Consider the following 20,498-nt stretch of genomic DNA (forward strand, 5'->3'; position numbering starts at 1 on the left):
GCCATGGGATGCTGTAGAGGAGACCTAGGAACATCTGGCCCTAGAGGTGACTGAGTGCTTGAAGTCCAGGGACATTGTGTGGTTTGGCCTCACTGACTTAGGGGTGACCTGCCTAAAAGAGCCACAAACGCAACCAGGGGCTTCTCGATCTACAAAAACATGATATAGGAAACAACCACCCAACTAAATTGTACTAGCTGCCCTGTGTCCAAACTGAACCAGCACTGGTGAGAAGTAGCCCAGGGCACCAGGGTTAGTCTTCCTGATAGGAGGGCTGCTGGAGTTCATATGCTACCACAGAGCCCTTGGCTGGTACCTGGTGGAAGGGAAGACTCAGGTCCAGGCCTGACAGTGGTGTCTGGGGGATGCAGGGAGAGAGGTATCTACAGTGATACAAAAGGGCCCAGAGCTCTTGGCTGCTGCTAGTACTGCTGTGGCAGCGGCCAGAGCCCCCAGGTCCTTGAACTGCTGCTGGAGCACTGCAAGCTGGCAGGTGGGAGGGTGCTGCAGTCTGGGCAGTTCTGAGAGATGGCTGCTCCCAGCCCTGCCCTGTCCCACCCTTCTGCCTGAGGCCCCGCTCCTTCTGGGGCATGGAGCAGCTCCCACACCACCTTGCCCAGGGGTCCAGTGAGGCTGTTGGCCCTGCTGCTCAGATCCCTCTAAGTCACAACCACTCTTAAAGATGGAAGCCATGCTACTGAGCACGGAGTTGGCAGTATCCTGCTCTAACTACCAGGCTGCCTGTTACAACCAGCTTTCCACTCCAGGGACAATACTACTGCTAGCAAAATGCACCTTTCCAAATCAAACCGGTACTTTGCAGTTAATAAAGCTGGTAAATTATCAACCCTAAATGCAGTGAATCTTTGTTTAGGCTGCAAGGAAAAAGAGGATGGGGTTCCTTGAAGGGTCCTCACAGGATTTGGGTTATAAAGAGGGATGCACATCCCTGAGCAGAGGTGAGGTCCAGTTTAGGGCATAGAACCATCATGTGCACTTGTCAGGAGGAAAAGGTATCTATAACTTGAACATATGACTGGGAACTCACTCTTGAATATATTGGAGTGGGTAGGCTTCAGTATCTGGTTCTGCCCATCCATTTATCCAAAGAATAAATACAGACTAGACAAACCAGTTCCTGCACCTCAGAGGGATAATACGTAGGAGCAAGAGGATAAATCAGTCTTCATTCTTAGTCACAGTCTACTCAGACTGTCAGTACAGATGCTGGTAGTGGGTGGGTGTTCTTTATATATATAAAAGTGAACACCTGTCCATTTTGACTGGTTTAAGAAGACAAGAAGCCCACGTGGCCATCAAATTCAGATAATGAATTTTAGGCAATACTCACTTTTTATTCTCCTGTCTCTCTATGTCTATGAAACTGTATGTGAAAACGGTGGATCTGCATCTGATCTCACGTCAATTCATCGTGCCTGATTCTTCCCTCCTCTACACTTGTTCTATTGATGTCAATGGAAAAAAAACAGTATAAGTGAAAAGACCATCAGACCCTGACTTCAGTGGAGAGCTACTCCTGATTTACACTAGCACAGGAGAGAGAAGAATAAAGCTTGATGTTTTTTCTCCAGCAATGCAGTATGTTGGTTGGAATTGCATACAACTGACAGAAAATTGTGAAATTAACTTTATTTTCATGTCTAACTGGCTCAAAAATCTCTCTAGCAATAGGGCTAAGTTATTTACAAAGTGCATAGCTGTTTCTCCTCCTCCACACATACACATTGTTCTTAAATACTAGGAAAACTGTTTTATTCTTTTCACATCACATGGTGCTGATGTGAAAGTGAGAAGACTGCTTCAGATTCTGTATATCTCTGATTGTTTACTCTTGACTAACGTCTCTAGTTCAAGAAGAAAAAAGGCCCATTAGTTAAGTGCAAGTCCCAGCTTAAAAAGTAATAATAGATGAACATCCTCCTCCATCACCCCAGCATGGTGTTCAGTGGCTGTTTGAAGATACCATATAATCTTGTGGATGACTTAATCATTCCCTGCTTTGCTTTTTGAAGAAGAATGGTTATTAACCCTAGTGTTCTCACAACATTTTCACAGTAAGTGTTCATTGAATAGATAGTGCTGCTTAGGTGGCTAATGAAAGCATCTGAGTGTCATAAAACGCTTGCTGCTGGAAGATTAAACAAAAATAGATTATCTAACCAGGGTTTTTAAAAGATTATATTGGAAGAGGGTGTTTCTGTCAACATACCTGCTAAAATCTCAGATCTGAACTAGCTAATCAAAAAGAAAATGAAAGCACAGTGATTATCATGGGGTATTTCTTTATCCCCTAAAATTTCATTCCACGTACCTCTTCATTTTTAGTACATATCTTTTAAAAAGATTCAGTGCCAGGCAAATTGACTGAAATTATAATAGAAAACAGAATTAGCAGACATATATGTATGAGCACAATTTGTTAGGGAAGAGTCATTTTTTTTCCAAAAGGAAATCATGTCTTGCCAGTCTTTTATAATTCTTTGAAGGGGCCAATTAGTATGTGGATAAGGGTTATCCAGGAGGCTATAGTGTACTTAAATTTTCAGAAAGCCTTTGACAAGATCCCTTGCAAATGGCCCTTAATCAAAATAAGCTGTCATGGGGTAAGAGGAAGTCCTTTCTTGGATGGTAACTGGTTCAAAGATAGCAAACAAAGGGTAGGAATATATGGTCTTCTCTCAAAGTAGAGAGAGGGAAATAGGGTTATCCTAAGGATCTGTAACCTGTGCTGTTCAACATATCCATAAGTGACTTGGGCAAAGGGCTAAACATTGAGGACTAGGAACCACCAAATGAGATTAACAGGCAGCAGGTTTAAAACAAAAGGAACTATTTCTTCACTCAGTGTACAGTCTGCTTGTGGAATCTTTGCCAGATGATGTGGTGAAGGCCAAAACTATAAGCAGCTTCAAAAAACACTAGATACATTCATAGAGGATAGGCCCATCAGTGGCTGTTAGGATGGAAAACCATACTCTGAAGGTTCCCTACCCTCTGGTTGCCAGATGCTTAAACCAGGCAATAGGAGACTGATCTCTTGAAAGTTTCCTGTTCTGTTTGTTCCCTCTCAAGCACCTAGCATTGGCCACTTTTGGAAGACAGGACACTGGAGCCAGCCAGACCACTGTTCTGGCTCAACCTGACCATATTTATGTTTTATGATCTAATTTCCAAAATGTTATATCTAATACTTAGCAATAGAGAGGAACTAGATGAAGATTTTGACTGCATAAGGACTGTGTCATTAGGGCTTAATCCCCAGGTCTAAACAACAAAATGTAGTTTAAATGTTTCACTATGGCTACGTCTACACGTGCAGCCAACATCGAAATAGCTTATTTCGATGTTGCGACATCGAAATAGTCTATTTCGATGAATAACGTCTACATGTCCTCCAGGGCCGGCAACGTCGATGTTCAACTTCGACGTTGCTCAGCCCAACATCGAAATAGGCGCAGCGAGGGAACGTCTACACGTCAAAGTAGCACACATCGAAATAGGGATGCCAGGCACAGCTGCAGACAGGGTCACAGGGCAGACTCAACAGCCAGCCGCTCCCTTAAAGGGCCCCTCCCAGACACAGTTGCACTAAACAACACAAGATCCACAGAGCTGACAACTGGTTGCAGACCCTGTGCCTGCAGCATAGATCCCCAGCTGCCGCGGAAGCAGCCAGAAGCCCTGGGCTAAGGGCTGCTGCCCACGGTGACCATAGAGCCCCGCAGGGGCTGGAGAGAGAGCATCTCTCAACCCCCCAGCTGATGGCCGCCATGGAGGACCCAGCAATTTCGACGTTGCGGGACGCGGATCGTCTACACGGTCCCTACTTCGACGTTGAACGTCGAAGTAGGGCACTATTCCTATCTCCTCATGAGGTTAGCGACTTCGACGTCTCGCCGCCTAACATCGAAGTTAACTTCGAAATAGCGCCCAACGCGTGTAGACGTGACGGGCGCTATTTCGAAGTTGGTGCCGCTACTTCGAAGTAGCGTGCACGTGTAGACGCAGCTTGTATTTGCTACATTTTTAAAACATGTACAGATTCTAGTATCATGAATTGTTAATTTTTATACGGTATGTTTCTTGTTCTAGGTCCTATCCTTAGGAGCAGATGTTCTGCCGGAATATAAACTCCAGACACCTCGCATCAACAAGTTTACTATATTGCACTACAGTCCTTTCAAAGCAGTCTGGGACTGGCTCATCTTGTTGCTGGTGATATATACTGCCATATTCACCCCTTATTCTGCGGCCTTCCTTCTGAATGATAGCGAGGAACAGAAGAGACGATTGTGTGGATATTCTTGCAGCCCACTGAATGTGGTAGACTTAATTGTGGATATTATGTTTATCATTGACATTCTAATAAACTTCAGAACAACATATGTAAACCAGAATGAAGAAGTGGTAAGTGACCCAGCAAAAATAGCAATTCACTACTTCAAAGGCTGGTTCCTAATTGACATGGTTGCTGCAATACCTTTTGACCTGCTGATTTTTGGATCTGGCTCTGATGAGGTAAGCCAAAATAAAAAAGTAGCCTTTTCTTCCCAAGTATTGATTTTGATAAACTGCTGTATCCACACACACAAGATTTCCCTGACAGCAAGCTCAATTGGGCTGTTGAGTAAACTCCCAAGGAAAGTGGTAAAAGCCCCTCCAACTGGGATTTAAAATATAACTGGATGAAACACCAGTAAAATGATAGGGGATGAGCCTTCACTGGCAGAAAAACAGGCTGCATGATCCAAATCATGTTTTTGTTTTTGTTTTTGTTTTTTCATTTTCAAATTCTGTGATGCAAACTTCTTTACAAATAAAAGCATAAACATAGCATACATGCAGAGTCGCAGAATAATTTTGGTGTTCTAAAGGTACTTCTCTCTTCCTGTCTTTCGCTCACACACATGGTTAATCTGTTCTGTGGATAGATTGAGGGAATCTCTCATCAGGGCTGTCAATCTGGAAAGATTAAACCAAATCTATTTCTAAGTTTGTTTGGTTTTTTTTTCCTTTAAATAATTTTAGAAGTTCAAATCCTTGCTAAAATAACCTGAGCCAGATCCACAGCTGGTATAAATTAAGGGTAAGTCTATGCTAGGGAAATAAATCAATTTCAGATATGCAGTTCTAGCTATGGCTTTTACATAGCTAGGATTGACATACCAGAATCAACTAACTTCTGTTGTGAAGTCTGAGCCTCTAAAGTCTCACATCACTATCCCTTACTCCACACAATAGTGTGTAGTACAGGAGTCAATGGCCGACCCCAGAGAGGTTGGTTTTGCCGCATCTTCACTAGATTCTCAAAATCAAACTCCATAAGATTGACCGCCAATGCATCAATCTTCTGGGAAGTATAGACAAGCCCTAACACAGCTCTGTCAGCTTCTCTTGAGCTGGTTTGATTTTATACCAGCTGGGGCTTTGGCACATGGTATTTGGATTTAATATCTATGCACTGATACAAAACTTAAATGTGTCATGTATGGCTTAGATAAAACAAGTATAAACTAGACCTGTACCAGTTTTCAAATATATGCATTTGACAACTGTTCATATGTGTGTAACACACTTGCATTTTGTGGATATCTGACCTAGTTCTGCTCCCTTTGAACGTGTTTTATTTAATATAAAAAAGGGCAAAGTCATAACTTACTTTGTGATGAAGGCTGGACTGACAAGTAGAAAATGCTTTTGGGGATAGGTGGAATTAGAGCAGTTGAAAAGAAATAGCTGCAACAAACCCAGCAAAATTTCGTCTTTAGGTTTCAAAAAGGACACAATAAATCCACTTTTTCCCTCAATGCAATTTTGCACATTGTGACATAAGGAAACTGAAAGTGTTGTGAATAATGTATATATGCTGCTATGGGAGAACAGAAAGGTGAACATTATCAATTTAGCATCAATCTTAGCATGAAATTGACTTATGTCACCAGTTATCAGTGTCATAATGTGGAGACTGTTTTGTGTGCTTATATAAAGGGCAAAAGCACCTATTCCATCTAAGTAACTTTGTATTAAAGAAAAGCAATAACCAAAAGGCAGACGGATCAATTCTTCAGGAGGAAGCACAATCAGTGTAGCTTCTCTGACAGACTGAACTGAATTCTGAGAACAAGATGGCTATGCTCAGAGGGCTAGTCTTAGAAATTCAAGCAAAGAAGTTTTTAAGGGTGTGTAGAGAACAAACAGCATCCATGTTTCAATAGCCACTTGCACCTCAGAGACTGGTTATAATTTAGTTTTACAAAAATTCAGGAAGAGGGAAATGTAACTTGTGATTTCTCTTATTCTTGATCTTATATTATATATGAGAAGGCCATCCATCCTCCTTCCTCTCAATTTTCCCTCCTTTTTGGTGGACCAGTACCATCATGATATGGTTAGAGGGCATGGAAGGGGGAATCCCTTTGTTTCCCACTGAAGTTGATAGAAAGATCCACATTGATTTCAATGGTTTCTGACACTCACAAAACAGAAAATGGGTAGAGCCCTGCAAATCCACAGATATCTGCTTTATATCTGTAGAGATCCACAGATGGCAATGCTGATAGCTGAATCTCATTTTTGAGGCTACGGATACAAATTTTGTATCGAGAACCCTACACGTTTGTGGATATCTGCTTTACGTGTGCAGGTCTCTGGATGCAGATGTCCACGACCATTTTTGCAGGTATGGATGTGGATACCAATTTTGAATCCAAACAGGTCTCTAAAACTGTGGAGTCTACAGATGTGTGCTGGGAATAAAAATTAGTGGAAATAAAGTCCTGTTGAAGGAAAGCAATAAAAAGAGATGTCAACTTGAAGGGATAAGGAAAATGTGAACTGTTCCCTCACTAAGAGGTTTTCCCTTCAAAAGAAGACCAGAATGCAGAGTTAGATACAGTAATAGTCATATCTTCTTCTCCTTGTATTTGTCACATTTGCCAGTGATCAGTCTTCTGTATTTCTTCTGAATCAAGTACCAGCTCGTAATTGGCACTTGAGAAGAAAAGGATGGAGCACTCATAGCACTGCCGTGTTGTGCTGCTGTTAACTTGGAAGGGTTTGTTCTTACAGTGTATTGAGAAGACGAGAACAAATCTAGGGAGGAAACTGCAGAGAGCATGTGATGAGGTTGCTTCTCTCACTGCTCTTCCATCTTTCCCCCTCTGGAAATTATCTACAGAAGCACTATAATGTGAGGAGAAAATGCAGTCAGGGAATGGAGAAAAAAGCCAGGAAGGCACCATTCTTATGTGGCCTGATCCAAAGCCCACCATGATTAATGAAAAGACTCCAAATGCTCTTCAGATGTGACCCAGCATGTCATAGTTCTCCCCTCCAACAGATGTGTGCAAAGGTGCCATTTTGAGAGGGCAGGGACACAGCAGCTGTGAAAACCACTTCACTGCTCACTCTTCTTCCTCTTCTTCTGACCATCAGGGAGCTAGGGGAAAGTTCACAGCTTGCATGTATGCCTCTCACTCCTGGCCAGTGAGGGAGAGGAGTGATTCACGCAAGCCATGTACTGCCACAAGCCCTCATTCCCTGACTGTCAGAGGAATGGGAAGAAGAGCAACAGCATCCAGGTATGCATGACTGCTGTCCTCCTCCACCCCCGCCCTCTCAAAATGGTGCCCTTGGATATATATGGCAGGAAAGGGTGTAGGGTGCTAGATACTGTACTGCCTGTCACTATAGAAATGCTCTGGATAGCTAAGTAATTTGTCAGAACAGTGAGAGAGAATATTCTGGTAGCTTATTTCCCAAATGGCACCAAGTTGAGCAGAAAATATTGGACCATATATGGCTTGTTGGTATGTTGTAGAAAGGAAATTCATTATTAAGTTTGCCCATCTCTCATACTTAAATGCTTCTGCTAAAGATAGAATCTATTTAGCTTTGTCTGGGGAAGAACCAGTCTATGGATTTATTGGCCAGTACAGCATATTGTTTCAGTACACTCCTATCTCTCATTTATAGCATTGGCTATATCAGTGACTGTCTAAAGTTGCTGGGTGAAAGTCTGAACTTCACTTTTATTCTTGTTTGGTTTCCTATATTCCTGAGTGTAATATTTCTGAGGTGATCCCTTTTCAATAGCCCAGTGAGAGCAAGTGAATGTAAAACCATTACAAAGAAGTGCCGGTCACTTTAAGTCATAGGGGGTGCTTTTGCCCTGAAAAGACTTTTTTCATTACCACAGGGTTCTTCAGATAAGATCCCCTGCTAACATTTGTGCCTGGACGTCCTTTTTATTAGCCAACATCAGTTCTAAAGCGAGCATCATGTGTGCTCACCCACCTTTAGCAAACCTAAGTATCCAACTGTGCCTAGAAAGGGCAGGAGATAATCAAAATGCCACGTGAAGCATTACTTGAATAGTTCTGTTTTGCCTTAGTTTGTCAATACAATAAACTAAGAGTGTAAGAGCAGTTAACCTTCCCATTTCCAAAATAAGGTACTAAGATAACGTAAAATAACTCTTCTCTGTTTAAATAGGTTTTTAACACAATACTATTATAGTCATTTGTATGACATTCCCTTTTCTGCGTGTTTTGACTGTTATGTGACATCCGTGAAACTTTGGGAGGTTAGGGGAAGGTATACGCTATCGTTTTTGCCTTCTGTTACTCTAATAGCTTTATTTTTAATCTTGTTGCTAGAATCTGGCCTAGATTTTCAGCAAAAGATACATGCAGTTGCATAACTAAATGCACAGAAATAGACCATTTGCATGCACATTTACCATGGGTTCATCATCAGCCATGATATCTGGCCTGAAAATGAAATAGGAATTTAAAAAAAACCCTAACCACTTTATACTTTCTTCCCACTTTGGGTCCCAGATGCAGGGAAAGAGGAGATCAGAGGGACCTGTTGATAAGGAAACTTTTCTTTATCATATAGGCCCCAGTTCAGCCGATGATGTAAGTTTGTGCCTTAATCACTTCAACAGGAGGGCTCCCGTGCTTAATGTTATGAACTTAAGAGTTTTGCTGCATTGAGCAGAGAGGGAAAACCTGGCCCTGAAAGATACAGAAGGAAATAAGACCTTGTCCTATTGTTGTTTGTACAAATAATAGCAATACTGACCAGTGATACTGTAAAAGGCATGTTCAGCCCCTGTATTGGGTGGGCAGGAACAGTCAAGAAATGCAAAATTGAATGGACCATTTTCAGCTGGTAACAAGAAGTCAGAAAAAGGGATGACTTTGTGGCTAACATGAAGACATATGAATTGAACACTTATATTCTAAGCTGTCAATTAGCCAAGTCCCACAATGCACATGCTGTAACATATCCACTTTACATTTTGGCAAATGTCACGATGAAACAACATGTGCAGCACTAGGGGTAGGATCTAAGAGACTAAACTAAGCCCCAATCACCAACAAAAAGGATAATAGTATATATAGTGCTCACTTTCCACATTAGCACTTGATTTGCAAATCACATTTTAAAGAGTTCGTATCATGGACTGTGTCATTGTGTATGAATCCTCTCCTCTTGCATTTGCAGTCCTAAAGGCCACCTCTCCACCTATTCATGAACACATAACACTATGATGGGAAGTTCAACAATCAGTCACATGCATAAGCAATCTCAGGAAAGTCTTTAATGTACTCTTAGCTGCCTTTAAATCTATCAAGTTCAAAGGAAAAGATCTAGTACTGCCTGCCCAGTTAGCTCTCTGTGGCTCTAAACTAAGCAAAGGTCCAGGGACTTCGGATTGAGAACAAATGCCCTGTTGTGAATGAATATTAGTCATTCGTTACTGAAGATGTTGGTGGGAAGAACAGTGATGACACATTACAGCAGAAAGGTTTTCAACTTTGACCGAGTCTTCACAAGAGGTTAATCTAATAAGCAAACTGAGCAACCACAGAGAAAAGGGCAAACACCAAGAAGCTACGAAATGTGGTGACAAATGAAATACAGTGTAGATTAGCAGTGTAAGGAACATTTGACAGGATCAGTTTGAGCTACATGCACACATCCTGGCTTGTATAGTTCTAAAAACAGACACATAGAAGCTGACATGATAAAGATATGTGTTAATATTTTGAGGACAATAACACCACCAAAGGAAGAATAGGGATTTGACTAACAGTAAAAAGTTTGTAGTTCTGATGGCTGGCAGCTCAGAATGAACACTATGGCCGTGGCTACACTAGCCTTCTCTTTTTGGAAGGGGCATGGTAATGAGCCACTTCAGCAGATGCTAATAAGGCGCTACCATGAATATGCAGCACCTCGTTAGCATAATGGCAGCCACGCACATTTCTAAAGTGCTGCTTTTGAAACGCATGCTGCCCATGTAGACACGGGCCTTTTGAAATGACCCCCTGATTTGGAAAGCCCCTTCCTCCCATTTAGTTTTGGGAAGAAGAGGCTTTCAAAGTCCAGGGGTTCCTTTCAAAAGGCCCCTGTCTTCATGGGCAGCATGCATTTCAAAAGCAGCACTTTCAAAATGCATGCAGCCACCATTATGCTAATGAGGTGTTGCATGTTCATGGATGTCCCCCATTAGCATCTGCCAAAGTGAATCATTACCATGCCCCTTCTGAAAGGAGGGGGCTAGTGTAGCCACAGCTGTGTTCACGTGTGCATATAATTAGTTAATCCCTGTTAAGTCATCCAAACAATTGAATACCCATAATACTGTACAAATGACACTTCTTCAATCAGACAGATTAATAGACCTTCCTGTTTCTAGTCATTCCACGATCAGTTGGTTTCCAACAAAACAGTTTCATGCCCGAAATCAGTTCACCATCAGAGAAACTGAGGATCTAAACTACACTCAATACTGACGAAGGAGGCAATATTTGGACTTGAGGAAAGTTCATAACAAATGGATAAGGATTTAATTAGATTTACTCCCAGAATATAAACTAACTGTGAACTAATGTGATTAGCAGGATTTTTTTTAAATTGATGGTATGTAGAATTTTTTAATCTTTCTCAAGCTTCTTATGAGCAGTTCTGATAGTCCTTCCTAACAATCTGCATTGACAACTTGTGGGTGAACTCACACAAGCCCTTGTTGTAGGCTGAACCATACAGAGGTGGCTTGTGAGTTATTACTTAAATGTTCTGATTGTGGTTTTTTAGAATTGAGCCATTATATGTTTTTACAGTAAAGTTTTAACTTTATAGCCTTCTGGGTCAGGAAGCAATGTAATTATCCAAACCATGTCAGGAGTACTCCAGGAAATAAGTGGGGTCTTACCATCTTTTGTATATAGATGATCTTTGTGCAGACCTTTGATAATGAAAAGATATTCATAAGTGTAAGAGAATATTTGTAAGTATGGAGTACAACCATTTCATTTAGGTAGTGTGTTTGGAATATGCCCATTAAAGTTCTAAACAAACCTACCTTATATGAAGGTGAAGTGACGGCACAGGGAGAATGAAGTGTTATTGTTCATTCATTTAAGAAAATCTCTGGCTTTCAATATATTAATGCACTAGATTAAACAATGATTTCTATGGGTGTCTTGTAATAGATGTGATATTTTCTAGTACCTATCTGTGCTTTTAAAAATATGCATTTTTCTTTATTTGAAATAGCCACTGGTTTGAATTTCTTTTCATTTTTAAATAGTGTTCTCTTTGTATATTTTATTGGGTGAGAGCAGAGTCAGTACCACTATTAGGTAACTACATAAAGTACTTGAATATCACCTACATAAATTCTTTCCCCATCCAAGTCCTGACCATAGTAAGAGGATTCAGGACTATCTCATTTTAAAAGGGCACTTATTTTTTGATTCAGTTGGTCAATGGACTGTAAAGACCGTGCTAGATTTATAGACTAAAAAAATGAATCCGTCTTAGCTCAGCCTAGCTCACTGTCAACAGCAAAGTGTTCTTTCATTGCTGATGGATTCCTTTTATTTGTAATCAAAATGCAAATTTCCTTTCCTGAAGCAGAATAACTGAGAGAAATGGCGTTGCCTATTAAGGGCTGCTGACTTCAATGGGCTATGGATCAAGCTGTAGCTAATCCAAATCTGTAACCTCAATAGTCGTGGATATGATGTTTAACTGTATTAGGCTGATCCACAGTGAACCCTAAAGAGCTGCCAAATAAAAATTAAGTGGTCATCTGGCAAAGGCTTTCTCTCATGGGACCAGGCTGTGGCCCAATTCAATTTGCACAGCCATGACAGATTTTAAGAATCAGGTAACAAGCTGTTCAAGGAGAGCAGCAGCCTCCACAGTGCTACTACATGCTCTAGCTATTAGACTGATAGGAATGGTGGTGGAAGAATGCTGTACCAGATATCACTCTGGCTCCAGGTTCTTTTGTCATGGGGCAAGTGGAATGTGGACTATGACACTCTACCTTTTGCTTTTCCGTGACAATAAAATAACAGTCACTTGTCTGCAGTAAAGTCAGCATTGCACATCAAATAATTTTGTTGAAATCAATTATCCTGTTTGCCTAAGGATTGCTCATGTGTGTAAGTGGGACAGGACAGAGTCCTCAGTCGTTGGTTCCTGATCTCGCAAAGATTTACACATGTTGTTACATAAACTCAGTATATGCAAAGTTAAGCACTTGCCTAGCTCTTCACAGGATCTGGGGCCTTAATAGGGTTGCCAGTCCTCCACGATTAGCCTGGAATCTCCAGAATTTAGAGATAAATCTTTCATTAAAGACTAATATCATGTAATGAAATCTCTAGGGATACATCCAACCAAAATGGGCATTCCTGGGTCTTAGTGAACTCAGAATGTTCAAACTACTCTCAGTTCAGCCTCAGCCATCATAATGCAACTGAGAGACTGGCTCTGAAATTTTCTCTGTCAACTGAATCTTATGCAAAAACTAATTACCCTACACTACCTTCCTTCCAATCCTGTAATCAGAAAACAGTCATTCATACATTGTTTTTCCTTTGTTTGTTGCATCATTGTTTTCTAGCTCAATTGTCCTTTAATTATCCTTCACGAATAAAAGACTGCACAATAATTACACATGTATTTAATCCAGGAATAAGCCTAAAATATATGATGTCATTAAACAGTTGGCACTGATTTGTTTACACCAACAATGGACTTTTATTCAGCTGTCAGCTTTATAATTTTTAGCATTACCATCACATAGCAGTAGCTTAATTCAGCTGTTATTACAAAACTCAATAATCACAATGTGATGTTGTAATATGAGAGTGGCAGATTTGTTACAAATGGGCTAACCTGTCGTTGTCCAAATGTTGCACATTCAGCACACATTTTTCATCTCAGGGTTGACCACATTGTTGTGATCTCATTCTGAAATGCACAAAAGTATAGCGCGGTCTAATAAAACATTAATAAGTAGTTTAGTACTTAGCGAAAGAAAATTTTAATGTGCAGAGAATTCCCGCCAGAACCTTTAGTAAAGCTAAGAGAACTTTTGTGTTGTTAAATGTTATATCTTATAGATGTAGACAGAAAACTTTGTCCTGACATCTACTGTGCTTTAATATTACATGCCCAAACTTAAAGGACAGCCAAAATATTTGTTACTAAGTTCTCTGTTTATTTCAAATTCTTTAGTTAGTTTTTGTAGTGTTCTTGATTATTTATTTTACTGGGCACTAACAATGAGGATATAAAATGACACAGTAGTTGATAGGAGAGGGTAAATGTCAACTATAGAATGCTGGGTAATTGTAGAGTGAGGGGCAAATCTCACCCTCTGGACTAAGGCTGCATTGAAACTTGCTGCATTTCTCCTGTGCAAAGGTGGAGCTAGATTTCACATGCCACACACCAGTGGTGGCATGCAGCTTTTAGATATTTTGCCACCTCATGGAGACAGAAAAATAGATAAGGGACAGTGCTCAGAAGTAAGAGAGTCTAGACAAGATGATAATGGTTAAAGATGTTATAACGTAACAAAATATATCAGACAGCCCATATATATTTCTTAGTATATTTCACATTATAATTAAGTACAGGTTGAACCTCTCTAATCCGGAACTCTCTCATCCAGCAACATCTGTAATGCGTCATGATTTTAGTTAGTGGAATTACCACTTCTCATGGAACAACAAGAAGTCTTGTGGCACCTTTTTGACTAACAGATGTTTTGGAGCATAAGCTTTCGTGGGCAAAGACCCGCTTCATCAGATGCCCACAAAAGCTTACGCTCCAAAACATCTGTTAGTCTATAAGGTGCCACAAGACTTGTTGTTCTTGAAGCTACAGACTAACATGGCTACCTCTCTGATACACTTCTCATGGGTGAGACCAAGTTTCCCATGGTCCCATAAAGTTTGTTTACAGCTCTTCATGTTCTGTGCCGTTATTTAGCTGTAATTTACCCCTAAATGTTTTCTGAGAGCCCAGCAAGCAGTAGAACTGTTGGTAATGTGCTAGACAATATTGATCTCCTGTGGTCTGGCAAATTCTATTGTTTGGCACCAGTCAGGCTCTAAGGGTGGGAGAGACTAGAGAGGTTTAACCTGTCAGAGGCTTTGAGGGGAAATAAAATTAACATTAAATTAAAATAGTTTGTTGTAACTTTTTTGTTTTGTAATAAATGATGGTTTTTCTTTTCCCACTTCAGTCTGGGTTGTTTGTTTGTCATTTTGGAGTATGTTTACCAGCAACGAAATGTAGTTTCTAAAGTCTGTGTCTTATTTTCACAGACAACAACATTAATCGGTCTTCTGAAGACAGCTAGGCTGCTGCGTTTGGTGAGGGTTGCACGGAAGTTGGACAGATATTCAGAATATGGTGCTGCAGTTCTGATGCTGCTTATGTGCATATTTGCACTAATTGCACACTGGCTTGCTTGCATTTGGTATGCCATTGGGAATGTAGAAAGGCCTTACTTGATTAAAAAAATCGGCTGGTTGGATTCTCTAGGAGAACAATTAGGAAAACCCTACAATGTGAGTGATCAAAGCTCTGGACCCTCTATCAAGGACAAATATGTTACAGCACTTTATTTTACCTTCAGCAGTCTGACAAGCGTAGGATTTGGGAATGTATCTCCTAACACCAATTCAGAAAAAATCTTTTCCATTTGTGTCATGTTAATTGGATGTAAGTATGGCTTTCTTTTTATTTTTAATTCAGTATTTGAACAATTGATGCACTAGATTTACATTTGTTAAATTATAAAACATGGAGAAGGCAGCTAGAGTGGGGAAGGGATAGCTCAGTGGTTTGAGCATTGGCCTGCTAAAGCCAGTATTGTGAGCTCAATCCTTGAAGAGGCCCTTTAGGGATGGGAGCAAATAGATGTTAAGGATGGTGCTTGGCCCTGCCAAGAGGGCAGGGGGCTGGACTAGATGACTTCCTGGGGTCCCTTCCAGTTCTAGGAGACATGCATCTCCAATTTTATGTATATATTTTCTTTATAAATGGAAAAACACATGACCATAGGCAGCAGGTATAATAGGCCAGAGAAAACATTGCTTTCCCTGGTGCTGCCACCAACCTACTGCCAGATAACTGGGCCACAGTGCCCCCACTTTCCTGAGAGCCCCATCATCTCCTCCAGTCCATCCTCCAGCCCCAAATGTCCCTGTTATTCACTGCACCCCTCCTTCTGGTGAGGGGAGTGAGGAGGGACAGAGGACTGAGGAAGCTGCTGGGGCCAACAGCCCAGTGCGGGGGGCCTTCAAGGTGGAAGAAGCTGATGCTCGGGGAGGCTGCTTGCCCAACTCTGACAGTCCTGGGACTGGACCAGCACCAGATGAGAGGCAGGGACAGTAGTTTGGCCTGTCACTGGGGCTGGACTAACTCTGGTGACACTGGGGCCAGCATAACACTAGGTGAGGCTACCAGTCACTGGGGCTGGCCTCATGTTCAGGAGCCAGGGAACTTCTGGTTGGTCTCTTGCTGGGGTCAGGGTGGCAGGTTAGGGGTTGCTCCACTGTGCCTGGAGTAGGTGGACTGGGGCCCCTTTGATCTGCGGGGGGCAACCAAGGGCTTTTCCTTTTAAGAGGGGTCTTTGGGGTGCCAGCATAGAAAGATGGGACCACCAGGTTTCCTTCCCCAAAGCAGGGGGAGGGGAATCCCCCACCTCCCATAAATATGACGGTACATACACAATACAGAGTATACATATTTACAGCATGCCATGCTGTGTCCCCTTGAAATATGTGCAGATGTGGAAATGGAGCCTTTCTCTTCCTATAGGCTTCTGAAGCGCCTGCCTGACATGAAACACATTAATAGAAACTTGACTCCTATAAAATCCCTCGTGCAGGAAGTCCCTTGCTGAACTGGTGGCCAAAAGGAGAATGTCTCTAAGGTTACATCTACACTAGAGAGTTTTATTGACAGACTCTGGTTTTGTTGACAAAACTCATGGAGTATCCATATTAAAAATGTGTTCTGTCAACATGCTCGCAACAGAAAGCGGCACTTTTGTTCACAGCCTTCTGCCTCTCCCCCGTGAGGCAGAATGCCTTTCTTGACAGAATCTGTTGATAAAAAAACCTTGTGAATGCTCCGTGGGGCCCTCTGTCGACAGACAGGGTTTCTGGGTCACCGTGCAGCTCTGTCTGCTGTGCTTTCAGTTGGCCATTCTGTCAAAAGAGCAACCAGACAGTCTGGCCTCTCTCTGTCAACAGTGGATCAACAGAGTGATCGCTTTCGTGTGTGGCCACTAGTTGTAGGCAGAAGTTTTGTTGGAATTTATCTTCTAACAGTAACTTCTGTCAACTGGTCGCTGTTGTGTCGCCATAGCCTACATGTTTAAAAAGAAAACACCATTTTTTTTTCTGTAGAAAATGCTGTAATTTGAACACTTTTTTTATGCTCAGGTGAGATTTCCAAATACACTAAATACATTTATTAACATATGCAGCCCAGCTCCTGCTTATATTCCTACCTCCATCTGTATCATTGCACAGTCGGCATTAAATGTCTGGTTTTAGTCATTATTCATGTCCTGTATTATAAACTGAAATTACTTTTTTTCTGAATAGGCACCTTCCATCTAGTTGAAAATAGCTGATTTATGACAAAGAAAAAGCTCTTAAAACACATAGCACTTTGACAAATCCGCCCCTGTATCACCAAACCCTTCAGTTGTCGTAAGGTGATGGACATACAGAAAATAGAGGACAGACCATTTCAGTATTTGCTTTGCTTCTCTTCTGCCTCTGGGTGCTGGTTCCATGCTTTAACGAGTGATAGATAAAAAGCCACGAGGTTCTACTGATCAGATTCCTGCTTGTCTTGTGTAGATGTTTGTCTTGTAGCATGGGAAGTAATGTCAGGCACATGCACAGGAACACTGTTTGGGCCTCAATCCTGCCAGCCCTTGCACCTTGTGCAGCTGTGAGAGGGAAGAGAGTGTTTCTTTTGCTAGTGTGAACAGATCCCATGGACAGGCACCGGTGACACTGGACAGAGTTCTTGGTACTGGATAGAAATAAGTCTCAAGGGCCTGTGCACCCACTTCCTGACCCTCAAGATCAAAGGATAAAAAAGGCCCCCCTGCAGGTCGAGGGATAGGTAAACCTGAGGAGCCTGGATCTAAAGTACAATGTCCCACACGGCAATGATTTGAGACTTAGGAATTACTGAAGTTTCCGGATCTGAAGAAGTGGGTCTGTCCCATGAAAGCTCATTGCCTAGTAAATTACTTTATTAGTCTTTGAAGTGCTACAGGACTGCATTTTTTGTGAACTTTCAAAGCACACATGACTTGGCATCCAAATATTGTTACTCTCATTACTGCAGAATCAGGTGCCACATGACCTCTGCCTTGCACGTTACTTTTTACATTGTGTTTGTAAGCACCTCACTCATGCTGAATCAAGATATTTATTGGTAAATATTCAATAATCTGTTGCATGCTCTGTCGAAGCCTGTCACCACCAACAAACTTTGAAACCAGAAATTTTCTGGTTCTCTTTTATAGCAATTGCCTTAGAGAGATCTCATTATTCATTGTATTATATTTGGTCATGTAATAGTCTTACATTCTTTACTTCCTCCATTATTCGCCAGCACAATCCCCTACAGGGAATGGGTAAGAGAGCTTGTATCAAATCCAAGAAAAAGAGGACAAACATACACCTGGTTCTCTCAGCACTTTGAGGCAGAAAGCAACAAGCAGTATAGAATGGATCTTGCTTTATTTCTCATGACCTTTACTACAGTAAATAGTGATGGCAATGCACATGAGAACTGTTAAGTAAGGTGAAATCCTCCCATCCTTACTCAGTTTTTTATCAGAAAAAAATCCATTTTGGCTTCAGAGGGAATTTTGTTTTACAAGAGGGTAAGAACTATAGTATTAGTGTGATGTAAACACATGAAAGGTACAATATACGTTATGAGTACTGAAAGCTCTCATGAAAAAAAGCCAAGTGGAGATTTTTAGCTAAATGATTCAGATCTTGATTCAGCATGAGTGAGGCGCTTACAAACACAATGTAAAAAGTAATGTGCAAGGCAGAGGTCATGTGGCACCTGATTCCGCAGTAATGAGAATAACATAATTTGGATGCCAAGTCATGTGTGCTTTGAAAATTCGCAAAACGAAAAAGCAGTCCTGTAGCATTTCACATCCTGCAGAAAGGACATACTGCTGTTTTTCACTCCTAAGGTTCGGTTTTCCCTTTAAAAATCTACAACTAAAGAAATATAGAAGTTATAACAACATGGCTGCTTTTTTCAAGTATAATTATATTTGGGTTTTTTTCTGAATATATATGTAGATTTTAAAATAAATGGCTTTTTTAAATCCAACCTTTGTCAGATCAAAGCACTTCAGTTTCTGTTTTTTCACTGATAGCCCTTATAAAGTTAAGAAAGGCAACACAAATCATTTGAAGCCTAGGTAGACCTCTGTAGAAGAGAGTAAGAAGATTAGACTATTTAATTTAGGGAGTGCAATACAATAAATATGTTTCAAAAATCAAATGATAACCTTTTCTCACAATGTACAAGCAATGTAACAGTAAGGCTGCGTCTACACTACAAAAATAACTTAGAAGTTTCTTACTTCGAAGTACAACTTCAGAGTAAGCAGCTTTGAAACTGAGTGTCTATACACCAACTACTTCAAAGTTAAACTTTGAAGTAGGGCACTATACATTCCTGGGAATGGAGTAGTGACATTGAAGTTAGCCTCCCTTACTTCAAAGTTAACTTTGAAGTAAGGAAAAGTGCATGTAGATGCTCTGCAGGCTACTACAAAGTAGCCCCTTACTTCGAAGTTATTTTGTAGTGCATCTGCAGCCTAAATGAAATTGAAAAGCATTCTATTTAGAGCTGATAAAGGAAATACTTTTGTTTTTACAGAACATAATGAATCTGTGGAATTCAGCTCTCCTGAGTATTGTTTAAGGATTTTAGCTTTAAGGACACTAGATGCTTGTATGGCAACTGATGGTGAATATGATATATCCTTTCTGAATAGTTTTTAAGTGCTCCTACAATGGGCCATAAGTCAAGCACTAACAGATGGAGAGTTAGGAAGAGACTTCCCCACTGGGTAAATTGTTCCATGATTGTCCAATATGGGTTATCTTCCAGCTTCTTCTGAAGTATTTGATACTTTATTAGAAGTACTGTTTTGTAAGACCCAGAATACTGGACCAGATGGACTCACAGTCTGACTCATATAACAGTACCTATGTTCCTCTGACTTACTTTTCTGATCCATTAACCCACCATATATACTTCCCTTCTGTCAGTGACAACTGCCAAAAGAAACATGTTAGCGTTAAGGTATTTTCCACAAAAGTAGAAACTTCACAGCAGCAGTAATCAATGTTCTTTTTATGAAAAGCTATTGTTTTAGTACAGTTTATTCTTAAACCAAATTGAATCTGTTTAAGGATTGGTAATCAGAGTGCAGCATTGAAATTCTCCTTGAAGTTCTAGAGCTTTGATGTAACATTAAAGGAACTAACATCACAGTAGCTTTTCATACTTACATGAAAGGAACAAAGTCTTCTCTTTGTCTTTTGAAGGAAAAAATAAAAATGAATACTACAAATTGGTAGTGCTATGTGTCTTACTTGGAAATTTAACAAAATCTATGAGGTTACCAAAAACAAAAATTTTAAGGAGTAGAAATCAAACGTAGTAAAACCAGCCTTAGACCCTCATCCTGCAAAGGAGCAATCCATGGAGTTTTATTTACGTCAGTGAGCTTTACATGGGTATGTGCCCTTGCAAACAAATTGCTATGTGGGATAAGATGAATCGCAATGATTTGTTGTAGTTATTTTACCTAAAAAGGCTGATCTGATCCTATTTTTTATTTGTCTGGAGCACGTTTCCAGAGTGGCTCCAAATATTTCTCATATTATAATAGATTTTAAAATAAAAAATTGAAATTTGGCTGCAAACATCTAACAACCCATCCAGAATCCATTATTTCAACCTCCATTATTTAAAACTCTCGGGCTGTGGCCACACTAGCTCCTCCAAAATCAGATGGGAATAAGGGGCTTTCGAAATAAGGGGGCCGTTTCGCAAGGCCCCTGGCTACATGGGCAGCT

General features: G+C 40.8%; 1 protein-coding gene across 1 annotated transcript in view; it reads left to right on the forward strand.

Moving 5' to 3' along the window:
* Positions 1–20,498, forward strand: part of KCNH7 (potassium voltage-gated channel subfamily H member 7) — a 353,071-nt gene that overhangs the window by 281,774 nt on the left and 50,799 nt on the right. The window contains exons 7-8 of the mRNA XM_075001165.1: positions 4,114–4,539; positions 14,667–15,066. Of these exons, the coding sequence (XP_074857266.1) occupies positions 4,114–4,539; positions 14,667–15,066 (826 nt within the window). The remainder of the gene's footprint in view (positions 1–4,113; positions 4,540–14,666; positions 15,067–20,498) is intronic.

Source organism: Carettochelys insculpta, chromosome 8 (genome assembly GCF_033958435.1).
Source record: "Carettochelys insculpta isolate YL-2023 chromosome 8, ASM3395843v1, whole genome shotgun sequence".
Classification (NCBI taxonomy): domain Eukaryota; kingdom Metazoa; phylum Chordata; order Testudines; family Carettochelyidae; genus Carettochelys; species Carettochelys insculpta.